Raw genomic sequence first — 13,445 nt, forward strand, 5'->3', positions numbered from 1 at the left:
ATTGTAAAAGGATATGGCTCTTCAGGGGTAGTGGGGGGTGTGTGTGTGTGTGTGGGGGGGGGGGGGATACATATATATTTAATTGAAGCTATGACAACATCAAATTAAATTCCGCAGCAATCAAAATGAGATTTGTGCAGCCGCTCAAAGGGAACAGGCAGGACTGGGGAGGACAGAAATGCATCTCCAGACTTGTTGTGTGCATTCCCTTCCACAGGGGCTGGTTGCATTCCTTGCTTGAGAAAAACAGCTGCAGCAGGTCGGGGAAACGTATAGTTGCGTTATTCTTTAAAAAAGAAAGGACAGCTTCTTCCGGGTCAGCATAACCTGAAAAAGAGAAGGGGGGGGGGGAAGGTACGTGGATGAGAAACCTCGATGCAACAACCGAAAAATCAAAGAATGACTAGAAAGCATTGACAAAGGCTTGCGTCCAGTCAGAGAGCGCGGAGCATCTGTATGCAACAGACGTGAGGAGAGCGCAGGGAGAAGACGAGGCGCCTGCGGGGGATCAAACCTGTGCACAACTCCCGTGGCTTGAGCCCGTGTGGACGCGGGCTGGGGTTTGCATGTGGGAGGGAAGATGAGTCAAACCCGAGCAGGACAGGACGGCAATCCCGGGAGAGCAGACAGTGGTGGCACGACCGGCGGCGGCGGCGGCGGAGGAGGAGGAGGAGGAGTCCCTCGCCCGCAGCTCCATCACAGCCACCCGCAAAGTGGCCGGAGCAGAGACCTGCGCCCCCAGCACGGGCGGCACGGCGGGCCGGCCGGCGTGCGGCAACCGAGCCACTCGGAGCCGGCCGACCTGCTGCGGAGAGCGCTGGACTTCAAGACGGAAGGCACCCAGTGCTACAAAGACAAGAAATACCGGGAGGCGATCGGCAAGTACCACCGAGCGCTGCTGGAGATGAAGGGGATCTGCCGGCTGCTCGGGGACCCCGATGCCAGCTCCAAGTCGCCATCGTCCGCGCTGCCCACGGCGGCCAAGTCCGCCCTGACGGATGAGGAGAAAGGGGCTGTGGAGAACGCCGAGCTGGAGTGCTACAACAGCCTGGCAGGTACTGGCACCAGAAAGGCGGCCATGCACCGATAAGCCCCGCATACTGTCTCTCTATACCGCCTCCATAACATAAGATGCGTTTTAAAATTGTGTGGCCACACGCACGTCCCCATGCCTTCCATTCAAGTGTGCAGTAAGTTGCGCTTCAGTGGAGATGAACAGCCTACTGCAGCGTTTGAGTGCCACATCCACCTGTTCACCCTGGTGTTAGTCGCCTTTGCCAGGGCATCTTCTTTTGCATGCCCTGTATGCCAGCCTTGCTTTTGGACTCACACAGGTCACCGTCGGAATGGTCTTGCAAACTGCCATTGTTATTTTGGAGAGGATGGCGGGTGGCATGGCTGTAGTTCTGCGGTCAGATCTATTTCAGTACTCGAGTTGCTGTGTTTGAGTGCTATTGTTTGGTTACACAGCAAAAGGAAAAGATGAAGGCGATTTTTAGGGTTACATTTCATAACTGCCTGATTTATTTATTTACTTGGGTGGGGATGGGGGTGCATTCTGTGTATGGTGTTTGCATAACTGTATTTTTTTATTTCCAGACAATGCAGTGCATATGGCTATAAATGTTGTGCTCAATCCAATATCATTTCCCTTCTTAAGCATATACAGATTGCATGATGATGATTAGATTATTATTATTAAATGCGTACATCGGATGTTATAGACTGATTGGATAATCATTCGCAATTTATTTTTACATGCCATTCAATTGTATCAGTATATATTTATTTAAACGTTTAAAGAGTAGGCTACAAATACATTTCAGCGAGAACTTAATGAGTTAAATACAATAATGTGTGTTTTTTTAAATATATATATATATATATATATATATATATATATATATATATATATATATATATATATATATATAAGCATTTTACTAGAAGTATGGGAATGTAGTCACACCCAATAAATTAGTCATACCTTCAGTGCAAGTTATTTGACTTGTTGAGGATGACGTTTTTTTCCCCTCTAAAAAACAAAAAACACCACTGAGAGGCTTTTTCATATCCCCACAGGCTGTTTTTTTTTAGCAATTATGAAGAGAAATTATGAACTGTGAGTGGATTTATAAGACATATTAATGCAAGACTCTATTTAAACAAGCATATCATTTTAGATAAGCGGCATAGCCTATATGGTAATGTATTGTAATCTTACTCTGTAAACTCACATTTCATCTGGCTTTGGAGGGTGATTCATATCATTTCAAAGTAAGAATAATCAAAATACATTATCCCTTTTGTTATAGCATTTTCAGATTTCCCCCAAATTGAAATATTTGATCAAATCCCATTCATCCTTGTCATTTAACATATTTATCAAAGGAGAAAACCTTGTTTATATTTCTGAAAGCAATGAAGCAAACCAAATTGAATGTCATGCAGTTGTCATCCTGTGCTACCAGTAGCAGGGTGTCTACCACAGCTGGATAAAGACTGACAGGTTGCTGTGATTGACAGTGACATCAATCCTTGCATTGCAATAATTGGCTAAACAAACGCAACCAGTTAAGCTTTTACAGTTACCTATGAGTGCTCCGGAAGCAACCCGTGGACTACTGTCAAAGCAGAGGAATCCTAATTAAGAAACAAGTGTTTTAATGGCCAAAGTCCCAGTACCCACATCTCTAATGAAAACGCATTGTTTCTAAGGAGAGGCAAACTGTCTGTGTCTCTTTGTGACTCCTGCTGTGTGCTTCTCCCAGCTTGCCTGTTGCAGATGGAGCTGGTTAACTACGAGAGGGTGAAGGAGTACTGTCTGAAGGTGCTGCGGAAGGAGGGAGAAAACTTCAAGGCCCTGTATCGGTCAGGAGTGGCCTACTACCACCTGGGGGACTTCCACAAGGCCCTGCACTATCTGAAGGAGTCTCACAAGCAGCAGCCTTCAGGTGAGAGCAGGGCACACCACCTGGTCTTGGGTCAACCGAGACACCTCTGCTTTGCCAAAAGTCCTGCCAAAGCTTTTCTCTTCATATAAGTAAATAAATACATACATTATGATAGCCCCTTGTGTCCAGTTTGCTTTGTTATGCTTGTTTGGTGCCACAAATGGGCCACTTGAATCTTTTAAGTACTAGGAATGTGCGAGAAAGTAGTTCTGTGAAGACCTCGTACATGAGAAATGCAAGTAAAATTTACTAATATTCCTCAGTGTCTCACATTAATGTTCTTTCTATTCTTTTTTTTGCTTGTTTATTTGTATCTTTGGGCATTGACACATTATAATGCTTACAGCTATGTAGGAAAAACTGAATTATTCATGGCATGTTACACAGAATACAAGTTTATATGCATTGTAGCAGACACAAATAATCTTAGTGGGTCTTTTGTTTCCTTTAGAGTGCGAGTTTCCTGTTATGTCCGGTTTTAACCAGCCTTTTTCCTGCCTTTGTGTCTCCGTGCTGTGTCCTGCAGACACCAATGTTATCCGCTACATTCAGCTGACGGAGATGAAACTCCGCCGCAGCTCTCAGAGGGAGAAGGAGGCCTCGTAAACAGTGGCCGCCGCTGCCATGGAAACGGGCCACGAGCAGCCGCTGCACCGGAGCCTGGCTGGCCGTACCTCTTGGCCGGCGCTCAAACCTGCAGCTTCTGATTGGATATGTGCCTATACACAGACCCCTTTCTATTGGGTATTGGGAGTGAATGTGGCGTGCGTGGTCATTTAGTAATCCACGGCCATTTTGTTTCATTCTGAGTCATTTTTCCAAAATACACATACATACACACACACAATGTAAACTGGCAGTGTGGTTGAAAAACTACTTTGGAAGGGTTGACTGGCAGTTACCACTATATATACATTTTGCAACATCTGTCATTGATAAAAAAGATCCAGCAGGACCAATCATCCTGCATTCTAGCTGTAACAATCAGCCCAATAACACACACACACACATATATATATATATATATATATATATATTATAACTCACTGTCATGGTGAAAAACCTCTGCTTGGTGTGGTAGATGGGGTCGAAGTGTGAAAAATAGCAGAAGACTTTGCGTGTGTATCAAAAGATGTGCGCTCTGTCTCAGTTCCTCCTAAAACAACATGGAGGCCATAGCAGTGAGCCAAAATTAGTAATGGGTAACATCACATTGGGATAGATCATTTGGAGATTTGAAGAAGGTAGAACAACCTTTTCTAACAAATTCAGACAAAACTAATCCCACAAAGAGTCTGGAGTCAAGCTATTAACCGAGAAAGAGGGTCTGTTTTGGATGGGAGAAAAAAACTGCTTTAAAAGCTAGCTTTAATATGATGTGTAAGTCTGTATATGTAAGTGTATCAAACAAAAAACATTGGGGCATAAAATCTAAATACATTTGTATATATACTGTAAAGTATGTAGTGCACCATTTAGCAAGCCAGGCCCTAACTTCTCCACAAAAGGGTCAATAGAGGGAGCGAAAAAGTTTCAAACAACAACAGCAAAGAACTCATTTTTTATATATTCATCAAAGGAATATTAGTGGAGAGTTTTGTGTTTGTTTGCAGAATGGCATTGTTTTATCTCTTCAGCCACCTTCAGTTATTTTCCTTAATAGTGGAATCGTTTGTAATCACCCACAACCTCACCGGTACTCGATGAGATAGTCACTTATGCAGGCATTATCTTATTGGTACAAAACAGTCTTTGCTACTCCCACGGTTCCCTTCGCCGCTTACACAAGGCAAATTAATATAACTGGAAATTAAAATTGAATTGTTCCTCGAGAATCACATGTAGTAATTATGTACACATCAGGTCCCGCTAGTGTCAAAGCGCACTGTAATCTAGTTGTAATTCCCTTTGTGATGTTACTACTTAATTAAGAAAGGGAATTATATGAAATAGTAGGACTAAAGTCACTTAGTGGTAAATTGTAAAGAATTACTTTAGAAACTGCGTTAACAGAGGTGTGTCCTTATACAGTGCTGTAAGTTGTGAGCAGTCCTGGCAATCAAAGTGTGGCACTAAGTTGCATTGCTTTACACTCGGAATCAGCTGTAAATATGAACAAGCTGTGTTTAAATCACAATAAGTATGTTGTACTTGTATTTATTTTGTTTTATGATACAACGTTGTACTCACACACCTTCCTAGTTAAAATGGAAGGCTTTATTGTACATAGCTATGGCCTACATCACCAGTCAGCTGAAGCACTTCATAAAAGAAAGATGTTTTGGGACCAGCAGTTGCATTGGCTTACAGGCTGAAAAAGAAAAGTAAATGATCAAAGAGTATTTGGAACAACTTAGAGCAAAATGCCCAACGAATTTATCTAATAAATAAAGTGAAAACGTCTAGCAACCCCATTCCCCCTAAGAAAAACACAAGAGTGAGCACAACTGCTGTAGGCTGATCACTTTTATTGCATGAGCGATTCATTCTGTCGAATTGGTCTTTGATTTGAACAGACCAGTTGTCCGAAGAGAATTCTGCTTTAAGATGCAACTCATGCACGACGATCGCCCCCGCCCCCACCCCACAAACCATGACCATCCCAAAGACAGCTCAGTATTATACAGTTTGAGCTACTTTTCCATGCAGTCGTTATCGCATTGGTACAAACACAAAGCTTGCAATGTTTTGAGTATTACAGTGTACAGTGATGCTTCGCGATCAGCGATTGTTTTTGACCTTTGAGTGAATTATTTCTACTTGCGTGAAGGAGGCTAGCTGGGAAATGTTGAAAGATTATGCAGAGTTGGCCTGTATGCTTTGCCATTTGCAGTTTGAAGAAGAGATGTTCATTATATCTGTTGGTTTCTTGGGAGTTAAAATACATCCATGTGGTTTTAGAGCCTTCCTTTATTGTAGCAGATGGTAAACATACTTCTGATCTTGCATCTTATAATATCTTTACGGGAGGGCTGTTATTTTTAATGGATACCAGTAACTTATACAGCTTTACAAAGTAGGCATCCTTAACCATAAGCACACTTACAAGGTGTAGAGTAATAATAAGTGGTCTGAGTACTATACTGAATATATATTTTTAGAGAATGTTGAAAAGAAAAGAAAACAATGATGTAAACTATATTTAGGATGACGCTAACTCTTTGGGATGTATGTAATTATTGGTGTGTGGAAAATAACCACTTTTTTGGATTGTTTGTAATATCGTTCTGTAATCTACTGTTTCACATTCAGTATAAAATTGGTATCACAAAATGGGTTTCCCTTTTGTTTGCTTATTGAGAGACTGATAACAGACAACCACCATTCACTTTATCATTTCACCCATAAATTTAGAGCATTTTGCTCTAAATTCCCTTCCGGGTATGCAAACTGTGAACAAGGGTGTTAGTTTTGCCATGGATTATCCCTTTAGACTTTTAATAGGGAGTGGAAATAGTATTCACAGAATAGGTGTGTGGATATTTTGTGCATATTAGAACCAATCGCAGTTTGTACCTTGACTTAGTCACAAAATTGTGATTTCAGTTCATTAGCGATGTTTTTAAACATGTCCAGAGTTTTGTGGTGGTCCCTTTTATCCTACAGATTGTTTTGAAGGTTTTTATTGCCTGGGTATAAATTTGAAGAACAAACAAAAAATGCTGGGGTTTATGGTGATTGAGAAATTACAATGAAATAGTGTACACAGATAAGTTCATATTTTTTAACTGCAGTCTGCCATCCTAAAGCATAAGAACAGCACATTTAAAATATCACTAATGTAGAGCCCCAGTCCAGAAGATTTGATAATTAATCCATTTTTGAAGACTAAATTAATGTTGAAATTCTTTCCCAAAGCTGGCTCAGAATTTGTTCCACCGGCTTGAAAATAACTTGCAATGGAACCAAAAGTATACAACCTTTAAATCACTTTCCAGTTCAATTTCACAACCCTCCAATCATCCTCTATTTGCTCTCAAACGTTTTTCAGCATTATTTCGCGTTGACAGCTCCTGATGTTATAAAACCTGTTTCCCAGGTCTTAGAAGCTTTTCATCTCCACAAGGTTTACTTCTAATGAAAGCGGGGCAATCCATCCCATCTCTGTCATGTTCTGGAAGCTCTGATACACGTCCCCTGGGCTCTGCACTGAAGAGAGATGGCAGGGATTAGCTTTATTGTTTTTCTTCCACAGATGTCCCAATGAATAATTGAAGGCCTACATGTCAACACCACAGTATCCTCACAAGAGGTGTGAAAACATCCCTCTCCCAGGAGACTGGCCAGGCTCAGATTTAGAGCTGAGCTGTTGGAAAAGAAAAGAAAAAAGAAAAAATATCAGTAAATAACCAAAAAAGTTGAGCAAAATCGCAGGAATAGCATATAGAATGTAGTTGCTGGTATGTAGTTCACATTTGTCTTACGGCCTACTTCTATCACATCACTGGTGCATGAGAACAAATATGGAATTTGATAGCTGGGAACAGTTTAAGAAGAGCTAGGTATAGTGAAGATGGGATGCCAAAGGCAGCTGGTGCTGCTATTTGCTAACATGTTTCAAACACTTTCAAGCACCTGTTTTGTGAATTCAATTTCCACTGGAGATTTTTCCTTTTTCTTCTTCATTGCTTTACACTGAAGGCACAGACACTTGAGTGAGCAATGAATTGCTCGGGGTACTTTTCTTTGTACATTTTCTTGTAGAACAGTTAAAAATGCAAACCCAGACAGAGGTAGACAAGAGCCATTTTATTTTGTCTCATATATTTTTTTCCCTCCATGGGCAGATTTACGGAACCTTTGGCAACAGAAGGCGGCTTGTATAGAGACAGTGTGAAATCTGTGAGTTTACATCATCCTGAATGAAGACCATCTGAAGAGCTGCAAATTGTAATGTGCTGAATGTAGTTAGACAAATAAGGTATCTGGGCTATATTATAAAAGCTTTTAGTGTATATGTTATGGTAAATGTGTGAAAACAGTAAATGTATACCAACTATGCGGAAAATTTATACATTTACCAGTAAATTTAAAAATAAAATGGGAATGCTACTTAAAATCCTTCGCAATATGTTTGGAAGTACTATATGTTGAGATATACCAATATTATAAGATACATTAAATGAAATTCAATGTATTCATAAGCACATGAGAAAACACTATTTCAACTATGTTCGCAAAACACCAGCGTTTACAGATGTAAATAACTAGAAAGAATTCAAACTAAGGCACTCCATCATGTTTTTCTGTAAGCACTAAGTAGCAGGGCCTGCTAATGGAAATGGTAACATTCAGGACAAGATTTGAAATGGAACTGTTCTAAGTGGAAGAGAGCAACAAGGAATCGATTTCTACATAGACCTAGTCAGTCAGCAGTGTTCAGCACTAGCCTCTAAGTATTTTCTATGGAGAAAGATCAGTCCATAAAACCAAGTGTAAAAAATAAGTGGCATTTGCTTCTGGCACTGAGAAAAGCAATATACGTCTTCCTGTGCCATTTTCCTTAAGTATAATGGTAGTGTGTGACAATAAAACAGCTCTACAGCTTACCGTTGGAATAAGAGATCGCACACAGTTCCAGACAGGCACAGACCACCAGGCCGGCACTCGAGTGATTGGACAAGTCTGCATAATCAGAGAAGGAGGCCCAAAGCATGATGGATGTTTTGACTCCCGAAGAGGGGAGGGAGAAATACAGCATTAGTGGGGAGCTGAAAGAGATGAGATGGTGTCATAAAGAAGCATGGATATGTCATGCTTAAAAATCTAAAAACAGACAACTTGGTGGCTGCTGGTCTGAGAAAGAGATATCTGAAATGTAGAAAAAATAATAATCTCCACATGGACATCCATCTGTTTACTATGATTTTTATTCAGGTCTATGTGCTCCAGTGCAGATACAAGCCCTACAAACAGTATCTTATTTGAATGCAATAACAATACTGTCCCCATCCTCATCCTCTAGCCATAGAACCAAGCCTGCTTGGCATCCTTGGTTGAAATAATCAGGACGGCTTATTCTCATATTGAAAGATTCTACAACTTAACAACTTGAGTAAAAATAAGAAGAGTTACAGTACAGCTTGTTTATGATTTTGAACATCCGAACACAGCTCAGTGTTTATACAAACAAATCTTGAAGGCTTAGTCTTGGTTAATTAACCTGGCTACCTGGCTACATCACGTCTTAACAACAAGGAAATGTTTCCAATTGCTTGATTTGGGTGTTTTAGAAGTATTCAGAACTGGAAGTGGGAAGTGGATTTTCATACTAAGGAAGCTCGACTCAGCTCACCATCCAAATTATAATTTTAATAATGAATTTGTAATAATAATGAGTTTCAACCCATAATCATTATTTCGTGAGAGCAAATGGAAATGTTGAGCCGTTTCGTTAGTGTAGTGATACAGTGTGCCATGACGTTAGACCAAGTTGTTTTTAGGATTGAAAGGTATAAAAAGAGGAGTAGACAGACTGGGATATTGAAGCTTCTCTTGCTGTACAACATGATTACAGCACAGAAGACGTGACTCAGTCAGCCCAAGGTTATATTTGTCATGGGTGCAGGATAGATGTTTTTTTGTTTTTTTTAAGAGTTGTAAATTAGGGGTTTCTAGGATAGACTCCCTCCTACCTCCTAGTCTTTATTTGCTCACTAAAAATCAACTCCACACTTCACACCACTCTGTGACAATTTCTAATAAAGCAATAACAAAATAAAGCATTACAAAACTGATTTTCCTGTGAGTATACTGCGATCACATTTATACAGTATGGAAAACGGTATACTGATATCTATAGGAACACGAGTTGTTTTGGTTTCAATAGAGGATTCAAGAATCAAACGTCTCCATACATTGATCCCAATTGTTGTATTAGCGAACAGGATTGCTACATGTCTAAATGAATTACAGTACATCCCCCTACTGGGGTTCACTTTGGATTGACCAACAAGTTGAACTGATTTAATGCCAGATAAAACACATATTCCTCGAGTGGTTACAGGTGCCCAAGAAAACAAGAAAGAAAACCACAAACATTTTACAGTAACAGCTGGTCTACAGTCCGTTTGGTTTATTCAGCTCCTGCAATTGCAAAGCGCCATCATATTCTCTGTAGCACACATCAGTTATGTTGTGATCAAAATTGTCTTATCAAGACAAGGTCAACCAACCTCAGTAGGTCAACCCTGAACATGTTCATATGAAGCAAGGAATGAACGAATACAAATTAAACCAATCATATAAATAAATAAATAAATACATAAATAAATGCCACCAGGGCGTACTGTTGTTCTTCATCAGGAAAGATGCATTTATAACTCTGAAAGAAGTGTAAGACTTCATTTTACAACTATATATATATAAAAAAAAAAATCATTTAAAGTGTGATTAAGTACTTTGGGAATAGAGCTGGAATTTTGTTTTGTCACTTTTGTCTGTGATTGTGGCTGGAATGCACATCTTCTGAAGACTGTGGTCCTCCTCTTTGAAGATATTAGAGAAATGTCTTCAGATTGCTAAAATGTGTGTCACGGTGTAACCACTTAATATAGCTTGTGCCTGCTTGTTCCAGCTGTAGCTACTTGAGATTGTAGCTCGTCTTATCCTAGGATTTGTCTAGAGAAATGTTTGTTCATATTGTGGGGTACTTTCAAGACTTATGAAAGGTGCAAGACCGAAAGCACCACGGGATCCAAAGAAAAAGCCCTGAAAAACAAACGATCTTGAAAAAGCAGTGTTCACTTACAATTATGTGTATAACAGTCTTGTGACGAAGACTAAATAGGTTTTGTGACTAAACAAAAAACAGGCCCCGAATAAAACATTTATATGGACGGTCAACGGGAAAGATCCAAGCTCTATTAAAGTGGTTAACAGAGAGCTGATGCAAAATACAAAAAAGCAAAAAAAAAACAGAATTCAAACACTATTTGCTATTTGTCGGTTTGATATTTGCTTTCTGTTGGAAACACTGGAATTGCATTTGAATTACCATAAAACAAAATAAGCTTGAATTAAATGGACAAAAAGCTTCATAGGAGGTGTTCATGGAAGAAGATTTGTACCTGCATATGCAAGCGGATATAAAAAATACATACAGTAGTGTTTTCAGGAGAGGATGTATATGATTGCATTTTGGCAGCAAGTATGTCTTTTCCTCCCCCCCCCCCCAAAATACTGGGAGCAACAGGAAAAGAATGCCTACAGACATTTTGATCATTTGCCATGTCATATAGAGGTATAAAACAATACAGTGAATCAACTTAAAATGCATAAAGACATACAAAACAGGTGCATTGTTTTTTCACACATGCTACATTAACTGGCAGAGAATCTACAGCATAGTTTTGCTCTGTGTCTGAAAGCGTGTCGACATTTCAGTTGGATTGCAGTCTTTAATTCGAAATAAAGAAATGAATGAATAAATACATAAATAAAATAAGAGGATCCAACCCAATTCACACTTTTAAAATAACTGTGAAGCACTGCTCAGGGTTCAGGCTTTCCTTGCCCTGCGATTGAAGTGAGAAAGGATAACATTCAAAATTAAGACAATGTACTTTGCATTCTCAAAACATTGCCCCATCCAAGTCTATAGTAGCACTTAGTAGAAGGATATGTGATGGGAGCAAACAGTGCCTGCAGTGCACTTTAAGACAAAGCTGAACAGCAAAGATGGCTGGAAGTGTAAAGATATTTAAGCGACTTCAAAGTATAAAAACACAATCATGTGGTGTCCGTGGGTCCCAATAAATGGGGGCGAATCATGTCTACATTCAGCTGACTCACTAACGGCTTGCCTGCTGTGCTTTCCAACTCCCTCACTTGTTCACGGTTCTTGTTCTTGTCATGTGAAATAGCAGGAAAACCAAAGAAAGGCCTTTGGCATGTGCTGATCAGTTTCCTTCACTTTGTACATTCATGTCTACGCCTCCGGAGACCACCTCCCTAGAATACCTGCAGGCCTTGGTTACAGCTGGATAACAATACGAGGCTTGCCTATGAGAGGGGACTCTTAGCCAAACTGGAATCGCGACTTATTTCTCGAACCCATCTCGCTCAACTTCAGACCAGGCTTTGTAGTCAACCAGCACGTTTCTGTAAGTATTACTGTCCAAAAACGACAAAATTAGTTTTCCCAGAATACCTCTGAAATCTGCCCTTTATATTTATAGAGGGTGCGCTAAAGGAAATGTTTGCTTTGATCAGAATCATCCTATTAAAGAATTCTTAGTTCAAACTTCTGTTTGAATTCATATAAGCAAGACTCATATTCACCAAGGGCCATTCAAAATTGCTCTTCAGAAGATGCATGAACAACAAAAAGAAATTGAAAGCCGCTCTTAATAGTTAGGAAAATGAGTTCAAGCTGTCTGTGCCGGCTGTGAAGAGCCAATAAGCTTGAGTTAACATTCAAACCGCTAGCTTACAACACCTATTTGCCCATTTGAATGGTATGGATTATTCCATCTGCCTCTTCTGTAGAAATACTGCAAGGTCAACATATCATTAGAAGCACCTTTAGATAGATCAAATACAGCCAGGGAGGTTCTGGGAAAGGGCTGAGCTGACAGTAAAAACAGAGACTAAGTGAAACACCATGTTGATGGTGGTGTCTCACGCAAAGGCCTTCTTCAGCGATGATGATGATAATGATGATAGGTGACCGCTGTCTCTGCAGGACTGGGAGTGTTTGGGGTTACAGAAGGATCAAAAAGAAGGATAGAAATGAACAAACAGATTCAATCCTAACTGCAAAAGAAATCAACAAAAGAGTAATAAAACTATGTGTGTGTGGCGGGGGGGGGTTTCTGTGTGTCCATCTGGTGACAACCTAAGACCAGAAGCCCGGCCGCAGGCGGTAGGGGGACGGCTTGGGGAGCTGCGTTTCAGGTCTGCAGAGGGGGAGTGTCCCATCCCGGCACTGGAGCTCATCCTCCTGGTCGAGCAGAGTGCTGCGTTTGTGGGTGGAGGGTGTGGACAGCTCGGGGGCCTGAGACCGCTCTGCAGAGGGGCAGCCCCCGCTCCAGCTGGCCTCCACTGTGGGCGGGGTGTCTGTGCTGGAGCTGTGGGCGGGGGAGGCGCTGCAGCCCCCAGGGCCCCCGGGGGAGTCCCCCCAGGAGGGATCCCGGCGTGCCCGGGGAGAGGGCCGTGGCCGGGCCAAGAAGTCCAGGGTCTTGGGACGCTCGGGAGGGCACCGGCGCCTCGGGGTCGGGGGGAACACCAAGTTAGGGTCCGGAAGGCGGGGGACCTCTGGCACGTCGCACTTGGGGCCCCTGGGGCTCCCGGCTGGAGGTAGAGAAAGCAGGATGGTTAGCCACCAGAGGCAAGAGTAGAGGTGAATAACTTGAAGGAGAGCAGCTGAACAGATAATGTATTTAATTAAAATACAATTAATACATAAATAAATAGAAGAATGCCAGGGGCACTAAAATGCTGCCACCCTGTCAATATTGCTTAATCACAATCAAATCAAAGTTGTACTGA

At 41.2% G+C, this 13,445-nt stretch overlaps 2 protein-coding genes across 2 annotated transcripts in view; one reads left to right on the forward strand and one right to left on the reverse strand.

Moving 5' to 3' along the window:
• Nucleotides 1–226: 226 nt before the first annotated feature.
• ttc9 (tetratricopeptide repeat domain 9) lies at nt 227–6,227 on the forward strand. The gene is made up of 3 exons (XM_066694500.1): nt 227–1,055; nt 2,772–2,954; nt 3,481–6,227. The coding sequence occupies exons 1-3, from the start codon at nt 581–583 to the stop codon at nt 3,558–3,560; spliced, it is 738 nt and encodes a 245-aa protein (XP_066550597.1). The 5' UTR covers nt 227–580; the 3' UTR covers nt 3,561–6,227.
• Nucleotides 6,228–8,808: 2,581 nt separating this feature from the next.
• Nucleotides 8,809–13,445, reverse strand: part of map3k9 (mitogen-activated protein kinase kinase kinase 9) — a 32,498-nt gene continuing 27,861 nt past the window's right edge. Inside the window, exon 11 of the mRNA XM_066694593.1 lies at nt 8,809–13,247. Coding sequence (XP_066550690.1) covers nt 12,793–13,247 — 455 coding nt within the window. The 3' untranslated portion in view covers nt 8,809–12,792. The remainder of the gene's footprint in view (nt 13,248–13,445) is intronic.

Source organism: Amia ocellicauda, chromosome 21, assembly GCF_036373705.1.
Source record: "Amia ocellicauda isolate fAmiCal2 chromosome 21, fAmiCal2.hap1, whole genome shotgun sequence".
NCBI lineage: Eukaryota > Metazoa > Chordata > Actinopteri > Amiiformes > Amiidae > Amia > Amia ocellicauda.